Source organism: Desmodus rotundus, chromosome 11 (genome assembly GCF_022682495.2).
Source record: "Desmodus rotundus isolate HL8 chromosome 11, HLdesRot8A.1, whole genome shotgun sequence".
NCBI classification, from domain to species: domain Eukaryota; kingdom Metazoa; phylum Chordata; class Mammalia; order Chiroptera; family Phyllostomidae; genus Desmodus; species Desmodus rotundus.
Window position 1 is genome coordinate 55,250,772 of NC_071397.1, and position 27,362 is coordinate 55,278,133.

Below are 27,362 nucleotides of genomic sequence, written 5' to 3' on the forward strand. Positions count from 1 at the left end.
AAGTGAATCTTTGTACTGCGTTACTCAGAAGTTTGGAAATTCCAGTAACTGAGAAGCACTCAAGCAAACACTATTTTTTACCACTAGCAGCCATCTTCACACAACGAATTTCTCTGGAGTGCTAAAAGACATGTTATCCTCCCATCACCCCCCACACGCCTGCCTCCCCACGCCTGAAGGCGGAGAAACGCGTTCCAGCGCCCCGTTCCAGCACTAGGTCTGCAGGTGACCATGGTGTAGTCATCTTAGGGGGACGCTGCTGTCAGCAGATCCGGATGAGAAGGCAGCTCAGTATTGTAGCAGGAACTTTGGCCCCAAGTGGAGCAGCGACAAAGGAATCACCCTAACTTGCTAGAATAGCCCACCTATGAAGCCAGCTCTTAGATCTTGGTGACTGAAAAAATATAAAAGGTGCTTGAAAAAGAGCGGGAAAAAAATCTTTAGAAAATAAGGCAATAAAATGTCGGACTTGTCAAAATTCTGACAGGCTCCGCTTCCCCTGAACAAGCTGGGATTGGAAGGGAAGACTACGGGAAACCCAAGAGCTCCTCCGCTGCTCCGCTGCCCAGCGGAACCAGCACACGTTCGCCACACAGAAGGAACTAACGGGGAGCCACTGGAAAACGAGAGTAGGGCACTTCTGGAGTGGAAATTTGTAATAAGTAATCACGTTCTTGTTTTCTTACGCTATACCAAAATTAAACACGTTGGATTAACTGAAGATCTTGTTTACAAACAATCTCTTTTTTGTTCATTTCCCTTTATATTTCACACACAATTTAGTACTGAATAATCTGTCAGGGGTGTCCAACCTTCAGCCTCCCAGTCACGTGCAGCCCAGAATGGCTATGAATTCGGCCCAACACAAAATTGTAAATTTACTTAAAACATTATGAGATACTTTTTTTTTGGTGATTACGTGTCACAACGTATTTAATGTATGGCCCAAGACAACTCTTCTTCCAGTGTGGCCCAAAGATGCCAAAAGGTTGGACACCCCCGTAAGCTGAGCACTGAAGTCAGTTAACATTTGCTCCCAATTCTAAATGTGTTTCTGTTTCACACCACTGACTGCGCTGAACTTTCTGGAGAAGAACAGGAATTTTAAGTTAGTTTTATCCTTGAGATAAATAAAACCTTGGTAAAGAACATACACTAAATACTCAATTGGTAAAAGTGTGAATGCAACTTAACAACCTCTAAACCTTTAAGGAATCTACTCTTGATATCTAACCACTTGAACACCCAATTTTCTAGCTGTTTAACACTGAACAAAACAGACTGTAAACCAGTATACTGGCTTCATATACCTGGCACTTCAACTGCAACACATTTAAAGAGATACACTTAGAAGGTCACTACGATACTTTTTATTAATAACAAATACTTGCCCTGCCCACTCCACAGTTGTACTGAGAGCAAATGAGATGTGAAACGTACAGTAAACTAAAAATTGGCAACTGATTGCCATAACATCATTATAAAAGAAGTGTTTTAAATGAGATTGATGACTAAATCATCCACAACACAGACATTGCTTCTATATTTTCCTTTTATTGTAAAGTATTAAGAATTAAAGAGTTGTAAATCATAACTTTTTAAATAGCCTACTTTAATAGTTGAGAAATTCTTCAAAAGGGATGAGTAGGAAATTTTAATTGAATAAAAATATCCATCAACTTTTTGCATGCTTAATTGCTAAATATCCAGTTTGAAAGTTGTCAACAAATGAGTTCCTTGACCAATTAAATCTACAGTGTTAGTAGAAAATATTTACAAATATCCTTTATACTTATATGCTAATAATGAAATGTTCTAAGCAATCAAATTTATTTTTTGTTATGTCCAAACTTCAAATGTCCATTTTACCCCGACACTTGATCTGCAACTATAAATATAATATTAAAACCCTGCATCAGTGTAAACCTCATTGTTTGCTAAAAATATAATCAAAGCATGCAAACTATTATGAACATGTTATATCTGAATAGAGATTAGCTAACTGATTTCAACTGATAAATAACTACTTCTTTTACATATACTACCAGGGAACCTCCCCCGAAAAAACAGAATTATCTTCTGGAGGGGGGGCCCCTTATAGTACATACAGGCTTCCACTGTTACGTAAATCTTCTAGGAACCCATCTTCATCTGTGGAACAACTGGCGTTGTTGTGAGAGGCTGCATTCAGCTTCAGTGAAGTTTGTTTACAGACTTTTTCAATGCATTGGTCCATTTCATGATGGGTGATTTACCAGCGCACCTGTGCCCACAGCAGTTTTGACCAAAAACAGCATGACCCCTGTATCCCACCCTATCTATTCGTCCAATCTCACCCCAAGCAGCTTTTTTTTTGTCTCCCCAGATGAAAAACTTCCTGAAAAGGAAATCTTCCCCACCGCCCCAAGTAGAAAAAGTGAAACAAAAAAACAGAAGCAGCACTAAAAGGCATCAAAATCAATGAGTTCAAAAACTGTTTTGAGCAGTGGTCAACCATCTCGATAAGTGTATTGCATCAAATGGAGAGTACTTGGAAGGTGACTGAAGTTTAGACATGTAATAAATAAATACACAATTTTTTATAAATAAATTCTGGGGTCTTTTGGGTTCTCCCTCAAATGTTAGCTATCTGTACCATCAAAAATGACGATTTCACTTAAACATACACTATCCCACAACTCCATCAGTTTTTCCCTCTACATATTAATCTCCAGTGCCTATTAGTGCACTTTTTAACAAGGACAGTATCTAAAATTATTACATGGTAATAACAGTCTAATAAAACAAGAGCAAGGATTTTTTTTCTTTCTGCATTATACCATCTTTCAAATAATCACCAAATTATCAAACTGAAGAGAGGCAAGCATTTGCAATATGGCTTTTCAGGGAATACATTGAACAATATATGTGATATAAATTTAAAATTGGCTAAGAGGTTTATTTATTTTTTCATGTAACTCTTGTACATCAAAAATCCTCCAGGAAAACCTTCCATTAAGTAGGCAAAGTATTCAAGAAATGTTCAATACAGTAATTTGCAGGAAATGCCTTCAGGGTGAGCAAATAATGAAAGGAAAGCAAACAGAGAAACATACATGGTAGGAAAAAAAGAGTAGTAGTACAAGAGATTAAAAAGAGGCCAAGGCAACTCACCATGGTTTGAAGTCAACCATTTAATTTTATGTATAATTCATTACAAAATGTGAATACTCATCTTACAGTGTAGACTTTAACTTAGCATCCAGCCACTATATTACCATTTCTAGTACATAAAATCCTGCATCAAATTACAATTTGACTTTCCAAGCAACCAAACAGCTAACATAAAAGTCTCAATTTTATATATAAGCTTCCTATAACAAAAACATTACTTTGAGCATCACAAACTTTAAACTGTGTCTTTGAACAAATCACATAGCTCACTGAGATTTAGCTGGCATTTTGTTTTTTAATATCCAAAAATTTTTTTTAAAAGATGATTTAAAGTATACATGGTACAGCATCCATTTGCCAGATAGTACTTAGTTATAGACTTACTAGTACTATAAAGAAAATTAACTGCAACCTTAAAAATGCCTCTATTAAGGAATGCAGTGTAAATTTTCTTATGCTTAAGAAATTACAATAATTTATAAATGAATAATAATATATCGATAAACAAAAGAAAACTGAAGAGTTGATCCTATTTCCAACTCTAGTCATTGCTACAATACCCATTCAATTTATGGCTGTTTTTGCCACATCCCCACATAATCAAAACTGCCTGTTCATACATCCAATATATTATCAAAATCACCTATGATTTTCATTAAGTTATTCAACTCTTTTATTTTGTAATATTTCTTGTGATATGTACAGAAACAAACAACTCTGCCCCTGGGACATTCAAAACACAATCTTAATTCTGTCCCACGTTTCCTACTCTATGAACTCCTTCCTATCTTTCAGAAGCAGAGTTCCTGCCCCTTTTATACCACATCATCATTGGGCATATATATCTACCATAACATATAACCACGCAGAGAAACTATTTGTTTACTAATGGCTACTGTCACATCTACACTATAATAAAATTATTCACTGACAGCTATTTACCAGGCTTTATTCAAGGTACTTTGTAATTCTGCTTCACAGTACGACAACTATACAAAGAATTAACATCACGATATTATATATGAAGAAACAGGTTTACTGATATTTATTAGCTATTCAGTAGTAAATGACAACTAAATTTATACCACACATATTAACTGATAAGTTGAAATTATCCTAAGGTATAGAAAAATAATTTCATGGAGAAGGAAGATGGCAGTGAGATAGGTGGGAGTGGAGTCCACCTCCCCCCTGAACATGGGTGAAACACCTAGCCGATCTACCGTGGAACAAAGTGAACAGACAACAGTACCCCAGCGTTTATGAAGATAAGAGACCAAAAAGTATAGAGGACACTGCAAAAACAGACAGTAAGGGGATTGCTTCAGGACAAAAAGGTCTCTGGGACCAACGGGGGAACCAGGGCCACTGCAGCCCCAGGCCCACGCCCACCGGGCCTGCCGCTGAACTCCTGGGAGAGAGCCGGGTTAAGGGCTCCCTCCCCTGACAAACAAGGCTTGAGCAGCACCGAGAAAGACCTGGTTGCTTGAAATTGCAGGGAGGGGAATAAGGACGAAGTGGTAAACCCACAGAGACTATGGGCCCTAGCTGGGAGAGGTGGGCTGAGTGGGAAGACAGGCCTGTATCGCACAGCAGGCTTGAGCAGGAGGAATTTCTCAAAAAGAAAAAGTGAAAACAAGGAGAGAGACACTGGGGGGCAGTTTGGGGAATTCTCCTGCAGCAGCAGCTCCAGTCTCCTCTCCACCAGGCTGCCCAGTGCTCCTGAGGGGTGTTGGGGGCATCAAGGCCAAAACCGAGGCACCAGGGAGAGTAGCACTTCAGAGAGAACTAAGACCACATTCGAGGTACCATGGAGAGTGTGCAGCACCACGGAAGGCCCTGCACAGGCACCCATAGCCCCGAGGAGGGTGCCTGCCTAAACCTGTGGGACCAGGGCTGCTGGAGAGCTGGGTTGGAGGCTGTCCCAGTGCTGTTTGGAAGGAGAAGAGCTGAACTAGCAGCCCCCTGAGTCTGCTGCTGCCAAATAGACCAGCAAAACTGGCTTGGCCAGTTTGAAGACAGCAGGAGGCTTTCTACTTATTTATTTTTTATTTTTAAGAAATTCTTTATTATTATCATCTTTATTATTTTTTTCTTATAACATCTTTTTCCTCTCTTTCCTCTTTCTTGTTCTATTCCTTCTCTCTTTCCCTTTTTATCTCTTCTTCCTTCCTCATTTTTTTTTTTAATCCCCACAAGTGAGACAATAAAGCTTGGAACTGTGAAAAGACCAGAATTGGACCCAAAGAGGGGGCCTCCCAACAGCTGAAACCATGAAACAAATTTCACTTTACTACTCCAGAGAACTTGCAAGTTATTGTATATTTGTATTATTATTATTTTTTATTATTCTTACATCACTCATTTTATTAGTATTTTTGTATTTCTTTACTATATGGTTAGTCGTCTTCACTTGACTAGTTAATTTGCAATGCTTGACAGATTTCCCCTTGTTCTCTCTTTCACAGTGTATTGCTAATTAACTGTCTTTCACTTCACTTGTGTTCCATTAGCACACTACTCTAGGACCTATACTCCCTATTCTAGTTATCCAGATCACATAGATTCTGTCATATGATTGTCCCTCCATAACTATTGTAAATAATAGCTTTTCCATACATTTGTAAATACTACACAGCACCCCTCCAAGATCTCAGCCCACTTCACTGTTTCCTGAACTTTATTACTGGTGTGGTTAACTCTACTCTCTCACATATTACACCTATTTTCTACCCTTTACTCTCACTTTAATTCATACTCTGACCTCCCACAAGCTTACAGCTTTCTAGATCCAACTCACAATCCTTCCTCCCCACCCCCCATACCCCGTACCCCTCCCTCACAACAAGTGTCTTATCTTCTTTCCACCCTTTCTAAAAAGTGGCTAAGTGGGTGAATTATCATGGTTAACACTATACATATCCAAAGGATCTCCTCCTACCTCTTCCCTAAGAGCTGATACTTTAAATAGCATAAAATACACTCCTGCTGTCTTAAACCACTTTGCCTTCCCCTCCAACCTATCACAAAAGAAGAGCAGGTAGAAGCTGTGAACACCAGGATACCTGATGGAAGAGGAAACCCACCAACAAAGGAACCACCAACAGCTAAGAACAGAAGAAGGTGAAGGAAGGAGGGGAAGTCACACTAACTCAACCCAGGACCTATCTGGAAATACTACTAAATGGTGGAGAAATTACTCAGAACAAACAACTGAACAAAAGCAAGAAAAAAGCCTCAAAACCTTGTACACATGAAAGAACCAGCTCCAATACAACCAGGCCACACCTACACAACAGAAAACAAGAGGTGGGGGACAGACTGACACTCAGATAACCAGCTAGTGGGAAGGACCCATCAAAGAAAGTCTCAACAAGAACCAAAAACCAAAGACATACACAGAGCCAACATAAACCACAGACCAAGATCAATAAGCTTGGGAGACCAAGGAGACTGTACCACTAAATCTCACAGGTATTCTACCACAGAAGTTTATTCCATAAATCCAAGGGATCAGAACATAGCAACTTAAGAAGCAGAAGCTAACAAGAAGAGTCTCACAAACAATGGGAAGACAAAGAAACAATCCCCAAATGAAAGGAAAGGAGGAAGTCTAGGAAAGAATGCTAAATGAAAAAGAGGCAAGTCAACTATCAGATATTGAGTTCAAAAAATTGGTTATAAGGAAGCTTAATGAGCTCACAGAGAATTACCAAAAACTACAGGGAAACTACAATGAACTCACTGCAAACTACATCAACATGAAAAAGGAAACAGAAACTACCAACAAGGGCCAAGAGGAAATGAAGAATACAATTTGGGAACTGAAGAACACAGTAGAAGGAATCAAAAGCAGACTTGATGAAGCAGAGGATTAGATCAGTGAATTTGAGGACAAGGTAGAAAAAAACATCCAGAATGAGCAAGAAAAGGAAAAGAGGCTCAGAAAGAATGAAGAGGGGTTAAGGGAAATTCAGGACAACATGAAAGGTAATAATATCTGTATAATAGGGATACCAGAAACAGAAAAAGAAAAGGATAGAAAACCTGTTTGAAAAAGTAATGATGGAAAATTTCCCTAATTTGATGAGAGAAAAAGTCACCCAAATCCAGGAAACACAGAGTCCCAATCAAGAGGAACCCAAACAGACCCACTTCAAGACATATCATAATTAAAATGGCAAAATTCCAAGATAAAGAGAGAATCTTAAAGGCATTAGGGGAGAAAAACGGAAGTAACATACCAGGGAGCCCTGATAAGCTTAGCAGCTGACTTCTGAAAGGAAACACTCCAAGCCAGAAGAGAATGGCAAAAATATTCCAAGTAATGAGAACCAGAGGCCTGCAACGAAGACTACTTTATCCAGCAAGGCTCTCAATCAAGAGAGAAGGCCGAATATCGAGCTTCCCAGACAAAAGAAGTCTAAAAGAATACACCTCCACCAAACCAGCTCTGCAAGAGATGTTAAAGAAACTGCTTTAAGGAAAGGAAGGAAAAGAGAAAGAGAGAAGAACACAGGTATGAAAAAATGGCAATGAATAACTACCTATCAATAATAACCTTAAATGTAAATGGATTAAATGCTCCCATCAAAATACATAGAATAGCTGAATGGATAAGAAAGCATGACCCACACGTATGCTGCCTACAAGAGACCCATCTCAGGACAAAAGACTTACACAGACTGAAAGTGAAGGGCTGGAGACAAATTTTCCAAGCATACGGACAGGGAAAAAAAGCAGGGGTAGCAATACTCATATCAGACAGAATAGACTTCAAGAGAAGGGCCATAAAGAGAGTCCCAGAAAGTCACTTCATAATACTCAAAGGAATAATCCACCAAGAAGACATAACATTGTAAATATATATGCTCCCAACATAGGAGCACCCAAATACATAAAGAAAATCTTGGGGGACTTCAAGAAAGATATTAACGGCAACACAATTATAGTAAGGGATTTTAACACCCTACTATCAAAAATGGACAGATCTTCCAAACAAAATATCAACAAAGATATTGTGGCATTGAACAATGCCCTAGATGAAATGGACTTAACTGATATATATCCCAAAGAAGCAAAATACACATTCTTTTCAAATGCACATGGAACATTTTAAAAGATAGACCACATGACAGGACACAAAACAAGCCTAACAAGCTCAATAAAATTGAAATCATATCAAGCATTTTCTCTGACCACAAGAGACTGAAACTATAAATAAACCTCAAGGAAAAAACCCCAAAACACTCGAAAACATGGACATTGAATAGCATGCTATTACACAATGAATGGGTCAAGAACGAGATTAGGGAAGAAATCAAAACCTTCCTGGAAACAAATGAAAACGAACTCACGACAACCCAAAATCTATGGGACACAGCAAAGGCAGTCCTGAGAGGGAAGTTCATAGCAATACAGGCCTACCTTAAGAAGACAGAAACAGTTCAAACAAACAACCTAACCCTACGCCTACAAGAACGGGAGGAACAACAACAAAGACAACCCAGAGCAAGTAGAAGGAAGGAAATAACCAAGATCAGAGCAGAATTAAATGACATAGAGGCTAAAAGCACAATTCTAAGGATCAATGAATCCAGGAGCTGGTTCTTTGAAAAGATAAACAAAATTGACAAGCCTTTAAGTAGGCTCATCAAGAAAAAAAGAGAGAGGACCCAGATAAACACAATCTGAAATGAAAGAGGAGAGACTACAACTGATACCACAGAAATACAAAGGATTGTAAGAAATTACTATGAAGAACTGTATGCCAAGAACTTTGAAAAGCTGGGTGAAATGGACACATTTCTAGAAAAATATAACTTTCCAAAACCCAATGAAGAAGAAGCAGAAAGCCTGAACAGACCAAAAACACCTCATGAAATTGAAACAGTAATAAAAAAGCTTTTGATACACAAAAGCTTGGACCAGATAGTTTCACAGGGAATTTTACAAAGCATTTAAGAGAGAGCTAACCCCCATCCTCTACAGATTATTTTAAAAAATTCAAGAAGATGGAAGACTCCCAAACTCTTTTTATGAAGCAAACATCATCCTAATCCCAAAACCAGATAAAGGCATATCAAAGAAAGTAAACTTCAGGCCAATATGGTTGATGAACATAGATGCTAAAATCCTCGACAAAATATTGGCAAACCGCACCCAGCAATACATTAAAAAAAGATCATACACCATGATCAAGAGGGATTCATCCCAGGGATGCAAGGATGATATAATATTTGGAAATCAATAAACATAACACATCACATAAATAAAAGCAAAGACAAAAATCACATGATCATATCAATAGATGCGGAAAAAGCATTTGATAAGGTACAGCACCCATTTCTGATAAAAACACTCAGCAAAGTGGGAATAAAGGGAGCATTCCTCAACACAATAAAGGCCATATATGACAGCTCTACAGCCAACATCATACTCAATGGACAAAAACTTAGAGCTTTCCCACTAAGATCAGGAACAAGACAAGGATGCCCTCTCTCACCACTCCTAGTCAACATAGTATTGGAAGTCCTAGCCACAGCAATCAGACAAGAAAAAGAAATGAAAGGTATCCAAATTGGAAAGGAGCAAACAAAACTGTCATTGTTTGCAGATGACACGATAGTGTACATGGAAAATCCTAGAGACTCCACCAAAAAACTACTCAACCTAATAAATGAATTTGGCAAAACAGCCAGATACAAAGTCAATACTCGGAAATCAAAGGCATTCTGGTATAGCAACAATGAAACATCAGAAACAGAAATCAGGAAAAAAATCCCATTCGATATAGCAACAAGAAAAATAAAGTACCTAGGAATAAACCTAACCAAGAAGGTAAAAGACGTGTACTCAGAAAACTACACAACAGTGAAGAAGGAAATGAAGGAAGACACAAACAAATGGAAGCATGTACCATGCTCATGGATTGGAAGAATTTAACATCATCAAAATAGCCATACTATCCAAAGCGATTTATAGATTCAATGCGATCCACATTAAAGTACCCATGACATATTTCACAGATATAGAACAAACAATTCAGAAATTTATACAGAAGCATAAATGACCCCAAATAGCTGCAGCAATTTTGAGAAAGAAGAACAAAGCAGGAGGGATCACAATACCTGATATCAAACTGTATTACAAGGCCACTGTCATCAAAACAGCCTGGTACTGGCATAAAAACAGGCACATGGACCAACGGAACAGAACGGAGAGCCCAGAAATAAACCAAAGTCTCTATGGTCAATTAATATTTGACAAAGGAGGCAGGAGCATAAAATGGAGCAAAAATAGCCTCTTCAACAAATGGTGTTGGGAGATCTAAACAGTTATGTGCAAAAAAATGAAACTTGATCACTAACTTATACCATACACAAAAATAAACTCAAGATGGATAAAAGACTTAAATATAAGTTGTAACACCATAAAAGTCCTCGAGGAAAACATTGGCAGGAAAATCTCAGACGTTCTACACAGCAACATCCTCACAGACATGTCCCCTAAAGCAAGGGACAGAAAGGAAGAATAAACAAATCGGACCTCATCAAAATAAACAGTTTCTGCATAGCCAAAGAAAACAACATTAAAATAAAAAGAGAACCAACAGTATGGGAAAACATATTTGCCAATGATACCTCAGACAAGGGTCTGATCTCCAAAATATATAAAGAACTCACAGTAGTTCCTGTAATCCCCTCTTCCCACTGTCCCTGGCCCACCCCTCCCCCACCCCCCTCCCGCCCTGGCTATTGTTAGATTGTTCTTAACTTCAATGTCTCTGGTAATTGAATAACAATAAAAATAAAAAAATAAAATAAAATAAAATAAAATAAAATAAAAAGAACTCACAGGACTCCACTCCAGGAAGACAAACAACCCAATTAAAAAATGGGCAAAGGACTTGAACAGACACTTCTCCCAGGAAGATATACAGGGGGCCCAGAGATATGAAAGGATGCTCCGCATCACTAGCCATCAGAGAGATGCAAATTAAAACCACAATGAGGTGCCACCTCACACCACAGTAGCCAACATAAACAAATCAACAAACAAATGTTGGAGAAGATGAGGAGAAAAGGGAACCCTAGTACATTGTTGGTGGGAATGCAGATTGGTGTGACCACTGTGGAAAACAGTGTGGAATTTCCTCAAAAAACTAAAAATGGAGCTGCCTTTTGACCCAGCTATTCCGCTGCTGGGATTATACCCTAAGAACCCTGAAACACCAATCCAAAAGAACTTATGCACCCCAATGTTCATAGCAGCACAATTTACAATAGCCAAGGACTGGAAGCAACCTAAGTGCCCATCATTAAATGAGTGGATCAAAAAACTATGGTACATTTACACTGTGGAATTCTATGCAGTAGAAAGAAAGAAGGAGCTTATACCTTTTGCAACAGCATGGATGGAACTGGAGAGCATTATGCTAAGTGAAATGAGCCAGGCAATGAGGGACAAATACCATATGATCTCACCTTTAACTGGAACATAATCAACAGAAGGAAAAAAGCAAACAAAATATAACCAGAGACATTGAAGTTAAGAACAATTTAACAATAGCCAGAGGGGACTGGCGAAGGGACAGTGAGGAGAAGGGATTTCAGGAACTACTATAAAGGACTCACAGACAAAACCAAGGGCGAGGGTGGAAGCAGGGGAGGGAGGTGGGTTTGGCTGGGGTCAGGTAGAGGGGTGGGGAGAAAACACAGACGTCTGAAATTGAACAACAATAAAATTAAAAAATAAAATAAAGTAAAATAAAAATTAAAAAAATAATAATTTCATGAAAGCTTAAACTGAAAATGAATAAAGATGATGCAAAATACAATTCCAAATATTCTAAATATTAACTTACACTATCCATACATATATCTAAAAATAGACTACGGAAAGTAGAGTTTATTACAGGAATGCAAGGGTAGTTCAATTGTTAGAAAATCTAGTAACATAATCTTCTCCAAAAAAACTAAAGTAGGAAGCATCTAGTGGAGAGATATGATGGCCAGAAGTCAAGCACCCATGGTGAACAAAGGAAACAGACCTGAGGAAAAGGCCAAGCCTTTAGCAGCCTTGTGCCCTAGCATTATCCAGCTGCTGTACTGGTATGATGCCCAGTGGCTCCACTACACTCAGCAAGGGGATCTTTGTAAATTATATAAATGTCTAACCTTCTGCTGTACACCTAAAATTCACATAAAATAATAATGAATGTCAAATGTCAACTGTGACTGAAAAATAATTTTTTTTAAAAAAAGAGAATAAAAAAGCTGCTGAATCCTACAGAGGGAATTTGTCAGGTGAAACGAATAAACCAATTTGAGTCTCTGTCACTGTAGTAGGTTTCGATATTTGAGCTGAATACATTCCTAATATATATTTATGAATGTATGTCATAAAATATAGTCATAAGAATACTAAATATCAACTTTATGACATTTAAGATTATTGATTACCAGAGACTGAGCAGGTAGTTCTGACCATATTAAGATTTTATTTCTTAAAAGAAAATCTAGAGGAGAGATAGCCAAGTATTAAGCTAAATGAGGAATACACAGGTATTTGTTGTATCTGACTATAATACTTCATGGAAATTGACAATATAAAAGCCATTAATTTTACATTTTTGTGAATATAGTAAGAATATACAAAGTACACATACAGCTCAAGGAATTACTATAAAGTGCACACACCTATAAAATTTGGGTAACTAAGAAACAGAACATTATCAGCTCCCCAGAAACTCCCTTCCTCAAATGGCCACTACCCTGACTTCGGAAGCCAGAGATTAGTCATGCCTAGTTTTCAATTTCATATACAGATATAGAATCATTCTCTGTTCTTTTGTATTTGTCTTCTTTCGGTCAAAATTATAAGATTCATTCACAATGTAACATGTAGCTATATAGTTCCTTTTTGCTAATAGGTAGTTTATAAGTCATAATTTATCTATGCCAGTATTTAACAATGAATTGGGTTGCTTCCACCTTAAGGGCATCACAAATAATGGATACATACCTCTTTTGTGTACCCGAGCAGGCATTTTTACTGGATATTTATGTAAATATTAGTGTAGGCATTTTATTGGACATTTATATATACATATTACTGGATAATATATACAAAGGTTTAAAACTTAACTTGTCCAATCACAGTAGATAGTATCAAACAATTATTCAGAGTAGTCATACCAATTTCAACTCTGCCAGGACTGGTTGAGAATTTTTGTTACATATTCTTGAGCTTCACTGACAATTGGCATGCCAGTCTTTTTCATTTTAACCATTCTTATGGGCATATAACGGCATTTCCCTCATTACTAATAAGGTTGGGAACCTTCTCTTGTTTCTTGGCCATTCAATTATCATTTGTGAAATGCTTGTTCAAGGTTCTTGCTCATTTTTATATAGAGATTATCTGTCCTTTCCTTTTCTTATTGTTTTGTGGGAGTTCTTATTTAATGTACATACAAGATTTCTTTTCTGATTATATATGTTGAGACTATATGAATTGCCTTTTTACTCTCAAAGAATAAAAGTGGTCAATTTTAATGCAGTACAATTTACCAATCTTTCCCTGTATGAGTGCTTTCTGTTTTGTTTAGTAAGTGTGCCCATATATAAAGACCAAGAAGGTCTTCTGCGTTATCTTTTAGAAGATTGTTTTGTGCTTCATGGTTCATTTTACAATCTGCTTAGACTTATCTGTATAGGTACATGTTTTTCATATATACATTTGACCCAGCACCAGGTACTGAAAAAAGAGCCACATTTCACTACTCCAAGACCTTCATGATAAATCAAGTGCCCTAATATCTGTGGGTAAGTTTCTGGACTTTATTCTATTCCACTGGTCTATTTGTCTACCCTTGGACCAACACCTCACTAAATTACTGATCTTTATAATAAATCTTAATATCCAATAGATTAAGCTCTTCTTCTATCTTTCAAAGTTCACTTGGCTGCTCTTTGCCATTGACTTTCCATGTAATTTTCAGATTGCCAATTTCCACACATAAATACACACCTACAAACACAAGCCTGCTGAGATTTTGATTGGGATCACACTGAGTCTATAGCTTAATTTGGATAAAAATATCTTTATAACAGTGAGTGTTCCAATTCTTTGTATAGCCCTCCATTTAGTTAGGTCTTCTGTATTTTTTCTCAGTAATATTTTAGTTTTCCATGAGAAAATTTTGCTCATCTTTAGTTAAGTTTGCTTCTAGGTATTCGATGAATTTTTACATGCTTTTTGTAAATGACATTTTAAAAAAATGCTGCTGGTACATAGAAATAAAGTTAGTATTATATTGACCTTGCTAACTTCATTTTCTAAAAATACAGTCATGCGAATAATGGCAATTTTTAAGAAATATTTATGTCCTTCCTTTTTCCTATCTTTTATTAGCAAGATCCTGTAGTACAGTAAGAAAAGAAGTGGTAATAGGCATTCCTGTCTAAATCTCTATCTCAGAGGGGAAGCTTTTTCAACACTTCATCATTAAATATATTTGACCTAGGGTTATTTTTTTAAAGTAAATATTCTTTATCAAATTAAGTTTCCTTCTATTCCTAGTTTGCTAAAAAAAATTTTATCGTAATTGGATTTCAGATATTCACAAAATGCTTTACTTCATCTACTGCACAATCATGCAACTTTTAAACCTTTACTACTTTACACAGATCGCACTATTTTTCCCTGTTTCTGAACCCAATAATGCACATGTCGTGCATTCACACATTCCCTCTATCATACACATAGCTCTTGGCTTTTTTTTTTTTTTTAACACTGACCCACTGACGTATATTGAGTCTTCATGACACTTCACTATAAACACTGCAGCAAGTTCATGTTCAATAATGCCTAGCATGCAGTCAAATTTCTATGGTGGCTCCAAAAGTATTTTTTTTTTCCTGATTTAGTATTCAAGCAAAGCTAGCACATTACATTTAGTTATTATATGCTTACAACCTTTTTTAATCTGTCATACCCTCATACCTTTTTTAAATGACATTATATGCAATTCCCCTATCAAACCATTAAGGCATATATTACCTTGGCCAAAAAGTCCCTTAAGATTTTTCCATACAATGGTTCTAGTAGTGCTTAGTTGTCTTTAACTTCATTCAAAACAATTTTGTTAGGCTGTACTGTGACAGCTGTCGTATCAGCATTCATTTAAAAAGAAAAACACCTTATCAAAACTGGTGAATTTTTGTGCAGCCATTTCAATATTGAAAATGGACAAAAATACGCAACATTTTCCGCATATTATGCTTGTTATTTCAAGAAAGGTAAAAATGCAACTGAAATGCAAAAAAATGATTTGTGCAGTGTATGGTGAAGGTGTTGTAACTGATCGAACGTGTCAAAAGTGGTTTGTGAAGTTTCTTGGTAATATTGACATTTTGGCCAAATAATTCTTTGCTGTGGGCTGTCTTATGCATTGAAGATGTTTAACAGCACCCTTGGTCTCTATCCACTAGAAGCCAATAGCAGGAGATAGCCAGCATACTCGAAATATCCAAATCAATAAAGTTATTTGTGAAAATGAAAAATGTATCTTTTCTTTTATAGAAAAAACCATACAGACTTTTTGGCCAGCCCAGTAGATTTCTCAATGTGAAGGTTTTAATTACAAATTGAATTTCTTTAACAGTCAAATATTCATATTTTCTATTTCCTCTTTTGTCCATTTTAGTCATCTTAGTCCTTTGAATCTGTCAAAAGCTCTGCTCATCTTCTCACCCTCCTCCTTTTTCTTTTTTTTCATGTATCTCAAATATTTTTTGATATATTTATTGATTATGCTATTACAGTTGTCCCATTTCCCCCCCTCACTCCACTCCATCCTGCCCACCCCCCCCCTCCCTCCCACATTCCCCCCCTATAGTTCATGTACATGGGTCATACTTGTAAGTTCTTTGGCTTCTACATTTCCTATACTATTCTTACCCTCCCCCTGTCTATTTTCCACCTATCATCTATGCTACTTATTCTCTGTACCTTCCCCCCCTCCCCCTCCCACTCCCCTGTTGATAACCCTCCATGTGATCTCCATTTCTGTGGTTCTGTTCCTGTTCTAGTTGTTTGCTTAGTTTTCTTTTGTTTTTGTTTTAGGTGTGGTTGTTAATAACTGTGAATTTGCTGTCATTTTTACTGTTCATATTTTTTATCTTCTTTTTCTTAGGTAAGTCCCTTTAATATTTCATATAATAAGGGCTTGGTGATGATGAACTCCTTTAACTTGACCTTATCTGAGAAGCACTTTATCTGCCCTTCCATCTGGCCTTTGAAACAGACAGTCACCTCCAAAAAAAAGTGGCCCGAATGCTGGGTTTATTTCTGCTTCCAGATCTTTTCTAGATCTTGGCCCCATAATTCTTCACTTCTTTGGAAGTACTATGATGCAGTCAAACAGTATTCTATTTTACAGTTTTTCTATTATTCTCAGCAGAAAATTGTACCAAATTACCTTTCTGCCAATTTATGGCAAGTGGAACTCTGAACTTTTTTTGAAATCTACAATTTTCAAGATAGCTGTTTTTTACAAAACTCCTGAAAAACCTCCTGCCTCATCCAATACACAACAGGCCTTTATTATTTTAAATGCCTACCCTTACTTCCATGGACAGAATTGCCAGATCCTACTAGTATCTTTATTTCCCTCCTTCTCCAGTCATTGCTTTATAAACTGCTTTCACCTTCAGTTTTGATTCCTTACTTTTTTACACCAAAATCGTATTTCCTTGACAACTCAAAAAACACAGAAGATCCCCAAATTCCCTAAGCCAAATTTTGTAAGTCAGTCCTGCCCAACCTACCTTTTGAGTCACACTTTTCTTAAAGAAAAAGTTATTAAATGTAAAATACATAAAAATGTCAAAACCCAAATAAAGCAGGGGTTATAAGTTAGAAAAGGCTAAACAAGTAAGTCTGTGTACGGCAAAATAATGTGAATATTAGGAAAAAAACCCAACTAGTTCACTTATGGCTGAGTCCTGATTTGCATCCAGACCACAGTAAAATCATTAGATCACCCTAGTCTGGCCTTGAGAGACACACCAGTTACAGAGCTGATTAGGGAACTGTCAGGTCTTTCTACTGACCTTCCCCACCATTCTTGACCTCCATTCTAGTTTCTATCTGTGGTGTGAAAGTCTTAAAACTCCTGTAATAATACAGGAAAATCAACCTCCTATGATAATAATTTAAAACTGCAAGTAACATAGATAAATGTTTAATACATGATTCATTTTACTGCTACTCTCAATCTTAGCCCCTTTATTTTCAAAAATGTCTTTATTTGAAGCACATAAAATGTATTGACATGGCTTCATTGCGCAAAGAATACAGGTTTATATAACTATATTTCCTCGTCAAAATCCAGAGGAGGTAGCACTGTCTACAATGAGTATTTAGATAAACCAAAACTAAACGCCAAGAATACTACTGTTAAACAGTTTATAGTATTTTCTCCCTAAAGCTACATTTTATTATTACAATAATCAAGAGGGAAGAATAAGCCCTGGCTGGTGTGGCTCAATGGACTGAGCGGTGTCCTAAGAACCAAAGGGTCCCCAGTTCGATTCCCAGTCAGGGCACAAGCCTGAGTTGCAGGCCAGGTCCCCAGTAGGGGACACATGAGAGGCAACCACACACTGATGTTTCGATCCCTCTCTTTCTCCCTCCCTTGCCCTCTAAAAATGAATAAATAAAATCTTTAAAACAAGAGGTAAGAATAAAATTGTAAATAGGTATGAGAATACAGTAAATATAAATCTGAGAAGAAAAAATGCTTTAAAATAACAACACACAGTTGCCACTTGTAACACATCGTCTGTATGAGAGGTAGTAAAGATCATACAGGAATTTTGGTTGGATTTTCAATGCTTCATTTATTTATTGAACATCTACTGTATCCCCCACACCACATTAAGCACTAGACTACAAAGATGCTGTGATCCATGGAATTCCTGTATTATCAAGGCATTCACAGTCCTTCAGGGAAGGAACAGCTTTAACAATTATCCAACAATGAGAAAATACTCTAAAAAAGTATGGAATAGATAATAATCTAATGGAACACTACAAAGATTAGAAAGGAATAACAAGATATAAATGAAGCCTAAGCCATTTCTTCAGAGATGAGAAGCATTTCCCCAGATGAACACAATGGGGAAAGTTACTGTAACACATAAATTGCGATGAAGAAAAAAAACAGTAAGCATTGTTCACAAAATTAAGATAGTAAATGTTGCATATGTTAGGGGAAAAGCTTTCATGTGATAGAATGGAAAGAAATGAAAAGGTACATTGCTTCAACTCATAAAGGAGCTTTTCTAATGTCCATTCTCAGAAATGTAGTCTAAAGAGTAAGCTGAGAATAAAAATGAGCTTTGCTTTGCTTTTTACAAAGATCAGTCTAGTCACAGGGAAGAAGATGAATAGGAAAAAAGGCTGAGGCAATAGGCTAACACAATAGTTCAAACATCAAGTGGTAAAAGCTTAAACTAGAGGATGGTAAACATGTAGAGGAAGTGATTTTAAGAGCAGCTGAAAAGTCAACTTAACAGAACTTGACAAGGAAAGTAAAGAATGTAGAATTTCCATCATGTTTCTGTTTCAAAATTTGGGTATAGGCCTACCATCACCAGGAATCAACCATGGGATTCACTTAATCTTTAATGAGCCTTGTTTTCTTTAGATACAAATGAAAGGATTGGACAACATGTTCCATGATGTCCCCACCAGCTTAAAATACGTATTACTCTAGTCGATGTGCATGGTCTCATATTATTGTATCATACTCAATTAAAATGTAAGTGGTTGTTCTTTTTACTTATTCTCTTGCTCTACCTTTTTTAATATAATTACACCAAAAATACCTGTGTTAAAAGAACAATATAAGAGAAACCACAAAGATATGTTTACGGTAAGACTAATCTTTTCAAAGCTGCTAGTTTTAATTACATTTCAAGTATCAGCAGTATTTTCATATTCTGGCCTCAGACTACAAGAAATGGAAAGAATCTACGGTTGCAGAAAGAATAGCTGACTACTAGTCAACCATTACTTTCATTAAAGCTAATAGTTATTTAACTTAAACACAGCATTAAAAAGTATATATAACAGAGCATTTACCTAAATTCAACCCTAAGATTTTATCTGTCATAAAAATATTTTCCTGTGACATTACATTTAAAAATAATTAATTCCTTAAATGTATCAGTCAACAGATTAGTCCCTGAGTATGAATCAGATGTTTCCGGACAGGCAAAATTCCCTAGGATTACGTTTAATGCCTGATATTTAAAGCACTGATTTTTGACTTGTCAGAGATATTTGAGAAGTAGTCTGAAGGGTATTTTTTTTTAAATCTTAATTTCTATTTTATATAATTTAGAAATAATTTAGTTGTGGCACTAAATAAGCTCAATATTTTACTACTGTTTTTGCTAAATATTCTGAGGCATTTTTATAATAATACTAAAGAGGAAGAACACTGTAGTTTTTAAAAAGTACTTTATTAGACCACCCCCCAGTGGCCTTAACATCTTAAAAATAAAGGCAGTGAAGTCCAGAGGGTTAGGACCTAGTCAAGGAGATCTTGGTAGACTAGAGCCTGCATTGTTTTCAGTGAACCTAACTGCCTCTATATTCTTAAAATATAAAATGTGATTATATGCCAAATGCTACCACAAATTTCATCAAAGTGAGCTCTGTTTCCCCTAAGCTTCAGCAAACTCAAGTTTTACTAATGCCCTTGAACTTTAGAAGATTTAAATGCAGAAACGTACACAACATTCATTTTGTACTTTCACAACTTAAAACAATAAGAACATTAAATTCCATATTATACTATATTACAAACCAATGATAAATGCTATCAAAATATTTGAAAAATAAATTTAAAGAGTTGATGAGCATATATGAGAAGGCTTCATGTGTGTGATGTATCATACACACGACACATCACACACATGGGTGTGTTTGAAGGGAAACACTCTTCAAAGCTGGTGTAAGAAAAACTGCCAACCAGCAGATGGCAATGATTTAATTTTCTCTCTACCAAGAAATCACCTGAGAAAACTTTTATCATTTATCAAGTGAAACTTCATTAAGACCCTAAAATATGCAAGTACTATTCTAAGCACTGAGAACAGAGTATTCAACAAGAAAAATACGATCCTATTTTCATGAAACTTGTATCTAGTGGCAAAACCCAGAAAATAAACATGCAAAATATCAGATAATGAAAAATGTTATGGAGAAAATGTTCCCAAGGTTTATAAGAAAGAGTGACTGGGTAATAATATAAGACTGGATGGTCAGTGAGGGCCTCATTAAGGAAATAATTTTTTAGGTGAGTTCAGAATAACAAGAATAACCACTCTAACATTAAGGCAGAAGAACATTCTCAGCAAAGGAAATAGCAGTACAAAGACTCCAAAACAGGCACCAACTCAGTGGGTCTGAAGAAGTGAGAAAAGGCCACGTGTCTGAAACACAGTTAGTGAAGGCAAGGATGAGTCCAAGTCAGAGGGAAGGCTGGATGCCAGATGATACAGGGCCAGAGTATTGGTTTAAACCTTCTGCAGGTAACAAACCTGAATTAGAAAAACTTAGAACTACAGTAGTGTTAACTATAGAAGTGTGATAATAAATGTCAGTGAACAAACCCAGATGTTTTACCAGGGTCATTTTTTTAATTTTGTTTTCACCCATAGGAAAGTTAACATGTGTTAAGCATACAGTAATTACAATCTCTAATTATAATTTCTGCCAAATATAATCAATTCATGAGAATGTTAGTGTATAACAAGACTTGAAGCAAAGTTCAGCTTCAGTGTTGCCCTTCACTATGTGCTAGATGAGCATCTGTAAGAGAATGAGCTACATGACTTTTAAGGTTTCCTTCAAGCTACATTAAAATTTTAATTTACCCTATCCTTATTTCAAGTAAGGAAGTAGTTTTCCAACTCTAAATTCCTATAAATCAGGGGTGTCAAACTCATTATCACCAGGGGCCATATCAGCCTTGAAGTTGCCTTCAAAAGGCCGAATTTTAGGACTATATAAATGTAACTACTCCTTATCTAGGGGAAAGGAGCTCAGCACTGCCACCTTGTAGAAACAAGGTGCCAGGCTGGATAATAACAAGGGGAAGGGCCAGATTTGGCCCACAGGCCTTGTGTTTGCCACCTGTGCTATAAATCCTTCATGTTTGATTATATTAGTAATTGTTTACTACTACCTCCCTAACTCTATCCTAAGCTCCTTAACAGATAAGATGGTCTTTCACTAATTATAAATGTTTGCTTAGAAATTTTAGCCTTTCACTCTATAATACATAATTTAAAAGAAATGTATTTTTGATCCTTAGTAGTTTTTAAATAAACAAAACAAAACTATACCTATTTGTTTTGCAGCCTGTAATATATCTTTTAAGTCTTCATTTACACTTTGCATTTCACTCTTCTCCAGTTTTTCATTCAAAAATGTTACTATCTTCTTCCATGTCAGATCCAAACCCACCATTTGTTCATAAAGTTTAGACCGCTTAATCTGAAAGACAGAACAGAGACATACTGGTTAAAGGTTTTCTCAAATCCATCCTTTATTGCATGTTTTGCAGGACATTACACAACTTGGTACCACCCACAAGAATTCAAAAGTTTATCTATTTACACCCAAATTTACGGTTCCCAGAAGGAGACTTATTTGAATAAGATTAAAAAGAATCTTATTTATTTAAAAGGTATCTTTAATAAAAGCTTTTTAACCACTGTAATCACAGTGAATAATCATTATAAAATTATTTTCATACGGTAAAATAAAAAGCAAAATGTCCTACATTCAAATGACAATAGGTAACATCCCATGTACCTCTTTTCTGTATTTCTCTTTTGTTTTTAACCACATACAATATGGTCTAAAGCTTAGACCATATTGAATATAAGAACTTCTGTCATGCTTTTGATGAAAGGCATTTAAAAAAATTAGATTCCTGTGATGAGTTCAATGTATGCAAATCAGCATTGCTCTCCTAAGTATAATCCTAGAACAGGATAGGCATCCAGGAGGTTCGTATCTTTACACACTCTTTTCTTAAGATTTTAAATCTTTGATTTCTCAAAAGCTGAAACAGAAAACAATAAAATGTTTACTTCATACCACTGGCCTTGGTAAACTTCAGGAGGCACTTGAACAAATGAAAAAGTAGTGGGTCAGACAAAAAAATCGAAATGTTTCTCTTGATTGTACTGATAATATTGAGTAATTCACTATTACTACCTTACTTCAGTTTTCTAATTTAAAATGGAGCTAATTAATCTGGGTTTAAGGAAAGGAAAATGGGCAGATGTATATATGAAATAAGCTTAACCACAAATTAAAATAAGTTGTTACAATGGGTCACACTACATAAAGCTTCATTTCTTTTATTTCTCTAATATATGTTGGACATTTCCAAAGATAAAAAGTTAAATTAAAATGAAGCTCAATATATCTGCCACTTTCTTTCCTCGGGGAAAAAAGGTATGTAAAAGCCTATAAGAATAAATGAAATGACATGGAATAAACATGTATTCCTTGTCACTTTCAAATTTTAAAATCTTCTGTTGTATATCTAATACAAAAGCACCTGTAAAGGAACTTGGTTAGGTGAGAAGAGTAAATAATTCCAGTTTAAGATAGCAATATTAATTAATTATATAGAATATATCCTTATTTTAATTGTTATGAAAATGCAAAACAGCTCCCATCCTAAAGAAGGTTAACTGTTTTGTTGTAGCAAAATTTTGTATCACCTTTAAAGGAAAAAAAGTACCTAAAATCTGTTACAAATCTTTTCTTCCTAGTATTAATCTTAAAGTAAAGATAGTAATTATAAAACTGCACAAGGACTTAATTTTTTAATTTATTGATTATTTTTTAGAGAAAGGGGGAAGGGGAAAGAGAGACAGAAGCATTGATTTGTTGTTCTACTTATTTATGCGTTCATTGGTTGATTCTTATGTGTGTCTTGACTGGGGACTCACCCTGAACCTTGGCGTATCAAGACAATGCTATAACCAACTGACCTACCCAGCCAAGGCTGCATAAAGACTTTAAGCAACAGAATTCTAACCTATTAGGAAATGTTAGTATTCTGTAACAGAGTCAAATAGGTCAGCAAAGTGAGTGTTTTTGTTTTAAGATTTGTATTTACTTATTTTTAGAGAGAAGGGAAGGGAAGAAAGAGAGGGGGAGAAACACATGCAAGAGAAGCATCAATTGGTTGCCTCTTATACACCTCCAACCGGGTTCCTGGCTTGCAACCCAGGCACATCCCCTTGACTAGGATCAAACCTGCAGTCTCTAGTTCACAGGTTGGTGCTCAATCCACTGAGCCACACCAGCCAGGGCATGGCTGTTTTTTCATACAAACAGCATAGGGCCAGTTCCTCTATATACTATAGCACATGACTCATTCCTTCATTAAGTACGGTTCATATACCTTCAGGACTATAAATCCCACAACCAATTATAAAGACCACACAGAAGTCAATTATGAGACCTGATATTAAGTTTGAAAGAGTAAAATTCAATTTCCCATGTTATAGTACATTGTTTCTCTCTATCAAATAAGAATTTTACCAGAAACCAAAAAACTTACTCAGACAACCCAGGGGTAAATTACTGGACCGAATTACAAAAGTAACTGTAGCAGAAACATTAGCAGCAGAAAAATTAACAAAGGATTCAATACCATAGTTCTGATTATTCTCTTTGACATTACAGTCATATGTGCTTAAGATAAAAATTCCCATTAAAAAACATCAGATTATACATTCCTCTCTTAGTAGATAAACATACCATTTTAATCACACAGAACTGAGAAAAAGAAATGTCAAATATTTGTCCATATCCTATGTTTATAATGGTTTTCATCTTTAAAACAAATTACCTTTAAGTCAGCTACTTCTTCATTATAATTATCTTGCTTGGTGACATTTGAAAAGGAGCGCAAGGCTCCTGTGAGCCGAGGTAAAGTCATCTATTAATTCAATCAATGATCCATACAATGAGAAACCTGAAAGTGAAACAAAACAGGATATTTATCTGTTGGGAGCAAGTGGGAGAGGTAATCAAACTCAACAAACTGATACATATGAGAGAGAGGAAACAAATTAGTTAAAAAGCAACTGTTACCAATGTTGAATAATTCTCCTGACACATTTTGTACCCACGAAGGTTTTATTTTCTTAATAGCACACTGGCTATATTTGGAGAAAGGAAAAAGAAACAAAAACGTGTGTGGGCACACTATAACATTCCTTCAGAAGGAGTTCTACAGATTCCAAAGTACAGGTCTCAAATACTACATTACTACTAGCAATGATACTGAGAGAGGAAAGAAAGCACTTGCCCATCTTTTCCTCAATTTTGTTTTATGCTCACTGATTTCATCTCACATTGTCCCATGCCTTCAGAGTCTCACTGCTTTGTTGTTGTTTTTTTTAATGTTTTGTTTTTGCTCTTAAAAACGTATGTTTGCACATATGTCCAATTGCATTAGTGGTTCCCTGCTTGGAATGCTCTTTCAATGTTCATATAGCTGACTCCTTGACACACAGGTCTTAGTCTTAGCTTAAAAGATCAAGAAGGGCCTTTCTTGACCAATCTAAGACAGGGCAGCTACTCAATTACTGTTTATCAAAGAACAAAATTTCATTTCTCTTTTATAGCACTAATTAATATTTGACATTTACTTGTTTATTTACTTATGTGTTATGTTATACAACAAAGAGTAAGGTTCTTATTTTGGTCACTCAATAATTATCTGGTAAATAGTAAAAGGAAGAAAAGGACACAATGCTAACAGGGAGACTGAAGAACAGAGGAGGAAAGAATTCAAGTAGCTGGGAAAGGGAAGAACTCGCAGGGAAAGAAAGAAGTCAGATGATCTGATCTAGTCTCCTTGTTTACATGCTGACAACTAACTTACTGGCAAATAGATTAATAACATTTACTATGAGGGGTGTCCTTATCTATGGCATACTCCCAGAGTTTATCCTGGTTTAGAACTGCTTATTATTGGCTCTCTGCAGAATGTCACATAAGCAATACAAGTTTTTAGGATAGTTCTCAATTACGGATATTTTGCTTTCTATGGGTCATTTGGCAATATCTGGTGACATTTTAAGTTGTCGCAACTCGAGGAATACTAATGGCTTCTGGTGGGTGGACACCAGTGATGCTGCTAAACATCCCATAATATACAGGATCACCTCCCAACAACAGAGAATTATCTAGCCCAGCAATTTTCTATCAGTGTGCCACAGCAGGCACACTGACATAAGGCAAAATATTTTTAAATATGCAATACCTGACTACTTATTTAGTCAGGGGCACTGACCTCTTTTCCCTTAAAATGTCAAATAAAAAAGGACAACAGTTATACGACAACAGCTGTCTGATTTGAATAAATCAAGATTTACCTATTTTTTGATCAGATGGGCAAAAATATATATTTTGGTGTACTACAGAATTTTAGTAATTAGTTTATGTGTGCCATGAAATGAAAAGGTTGAAAATTGCTAAATCTAGCCCAAAATATCAATAGGGCAAAGATTAGGAAACTCCACTCTAGTGTTGAAAACAGAGATGTTTTAGAACATAGGTACTTCCCATAGTGTGTAGAGACCCACGAACCTCAATTAAGAGACTTCACTTATTATTTTGGGCCAAACAGCATGTGTTCAATGTGGGAAGGGAGCCATACAGGCTGTCTCAAACCACTACCTGCTTCTGCTCTTCTTGATTGCTTATATGCTTTAAGTTATTACAAAGTTTGATACTTGAAAAACTCTGACTCCTATATTAGAATGATTATATACAAAATAACTGTGTGAAATGTTTATCAAAATAAGAGATAAAGTGAAAATAATGAAGACTTCAGGAAACGATGGAGGCATAGGTAGATACACTTTACCTCCTCACACAACCAAAAGGAGGACAACAAATTTAACAACAACAAATAACCAGAACTGCCAGAAAATCCAACTGTAAGGAAGTCCAACAACCACGAGGTTAAAGAAGAAACATTCAGACTGGTAAGAGGGGTGGAGATGGGAAGCTGGGGTGGAGAGGACTCCCGGCAAGGTGGCAACCGGAGGACCGGTGCAGGCAAGGGGGAGGGTGGCAGAGCTGGCAATACCACATTTGCATGCAGATAAACCAGGAGAAACAATTGGGGGCAAGACAGACCATACAACCTAGGGTACCAGCACAGGGAAATAAAGCCTCTAACCTTCGACAGTAAAAACCTGTGGGGGTTAAGGAGGCCAGGAGAAATTCCTAGCCTCATAGGAAAGTTCACTGGAGAGACCCACAGGGTTCTAGAACATAAACAAAATCACCCACCCGGGAATCAGCACCAGAAGGGCCTACTTTGCTTGTGGGTAAGCAGGGAAAGTTACTGAAAACCAGTGGAGAGCTGAGCAAGCAGCATTGTTCCCTCTTGGACGCCTCCCCCACATACAGCACCACTTTGCAGCATGGTAGGTTGCCCCACCCTGGTGAATATCTAAGGCTCCACCCCTTACTACGAAACATGTGGGCCAAGACAAAAAAAAAATATGGCCCAAATGAAAGAACAGATCAAAGCTCCAGAAAAAATACAACTAAGGGACAGAGAGACAGCCAACCTATCAGATGCACAGTTCAAAACACTGGTAATCAAGATGCTCACAGAATTGGCTGAATATGGTCACAAATTAGAGGAAAAAATGAAGGCTATGAAAAGTGAAATAAAGGAAAATGTACAAGGAACCAACAGTGAAGGGAAAGAAACTGGGACTCAAATCAATGGTTTGGAGCATAAGGAAGAAAGAAACCAGAACAGAATAAAGAAACAAGAATTTGAAAAATTAGGAGAGGCTTAGGAACCTCAGGGACAACTTTAAATGTTCCAACATCCCAATCATAGGGGTGCCAGAAGGAGAAGAGGAAGGGCAAGAAATGGAAAACTGATTTGAAGAAATAATGAAGGAAAACTTCCCTAATCTGGTAAAGGAAATAGACTTCCAGGAAGTCCAGGAAGCTCAGAGTGTCCCAAAGAAGTCAGATTTAAGGAAGCACACACCAAGGGACATCATAATTACATTAGCCAAGATTAAAGATAAGGAAAGAATCTTGAAAGCAGCAAGAGG

The 27,362-nt window shown here is 36.5% G+C and overlaps 1 protein-coding gene across 5 annotated transcripts in view; it reads right to left on the reverse strand.

Annotated features, from left to right (window-relative positions):
• The window catches only part of ASCC3 (activating signal cointegrator 1 complex subunit 3), a 327,691-nt gene that overhangs the window by 282,700 nt on the left and 17,629 nt on the right, over positions 1-27,362 (reverse strand). For all 5 annotated transcript variants that reach the window (XM_024551762.3, XM_045188637.3, XM_053914249.2 and 2 more), the window contains exons 2-3: positions 24,116-24,241; positions 21,582-21,732 (exon numbers count right to left, since the gene is read on the reverse strand). In XM_024551762.3, the coding sequence (XP_024407530.2) occupies positions 21,582-21,732; positions 24,116-24,205 (241 nt within the window). In that variant the 5' untranslated portion in view covers positions 24,206-24,241. The remainder of the gene's footprint in view (positions 1-21,581; positions 21,733-24,115; positions 24,242-27,362) is intronic.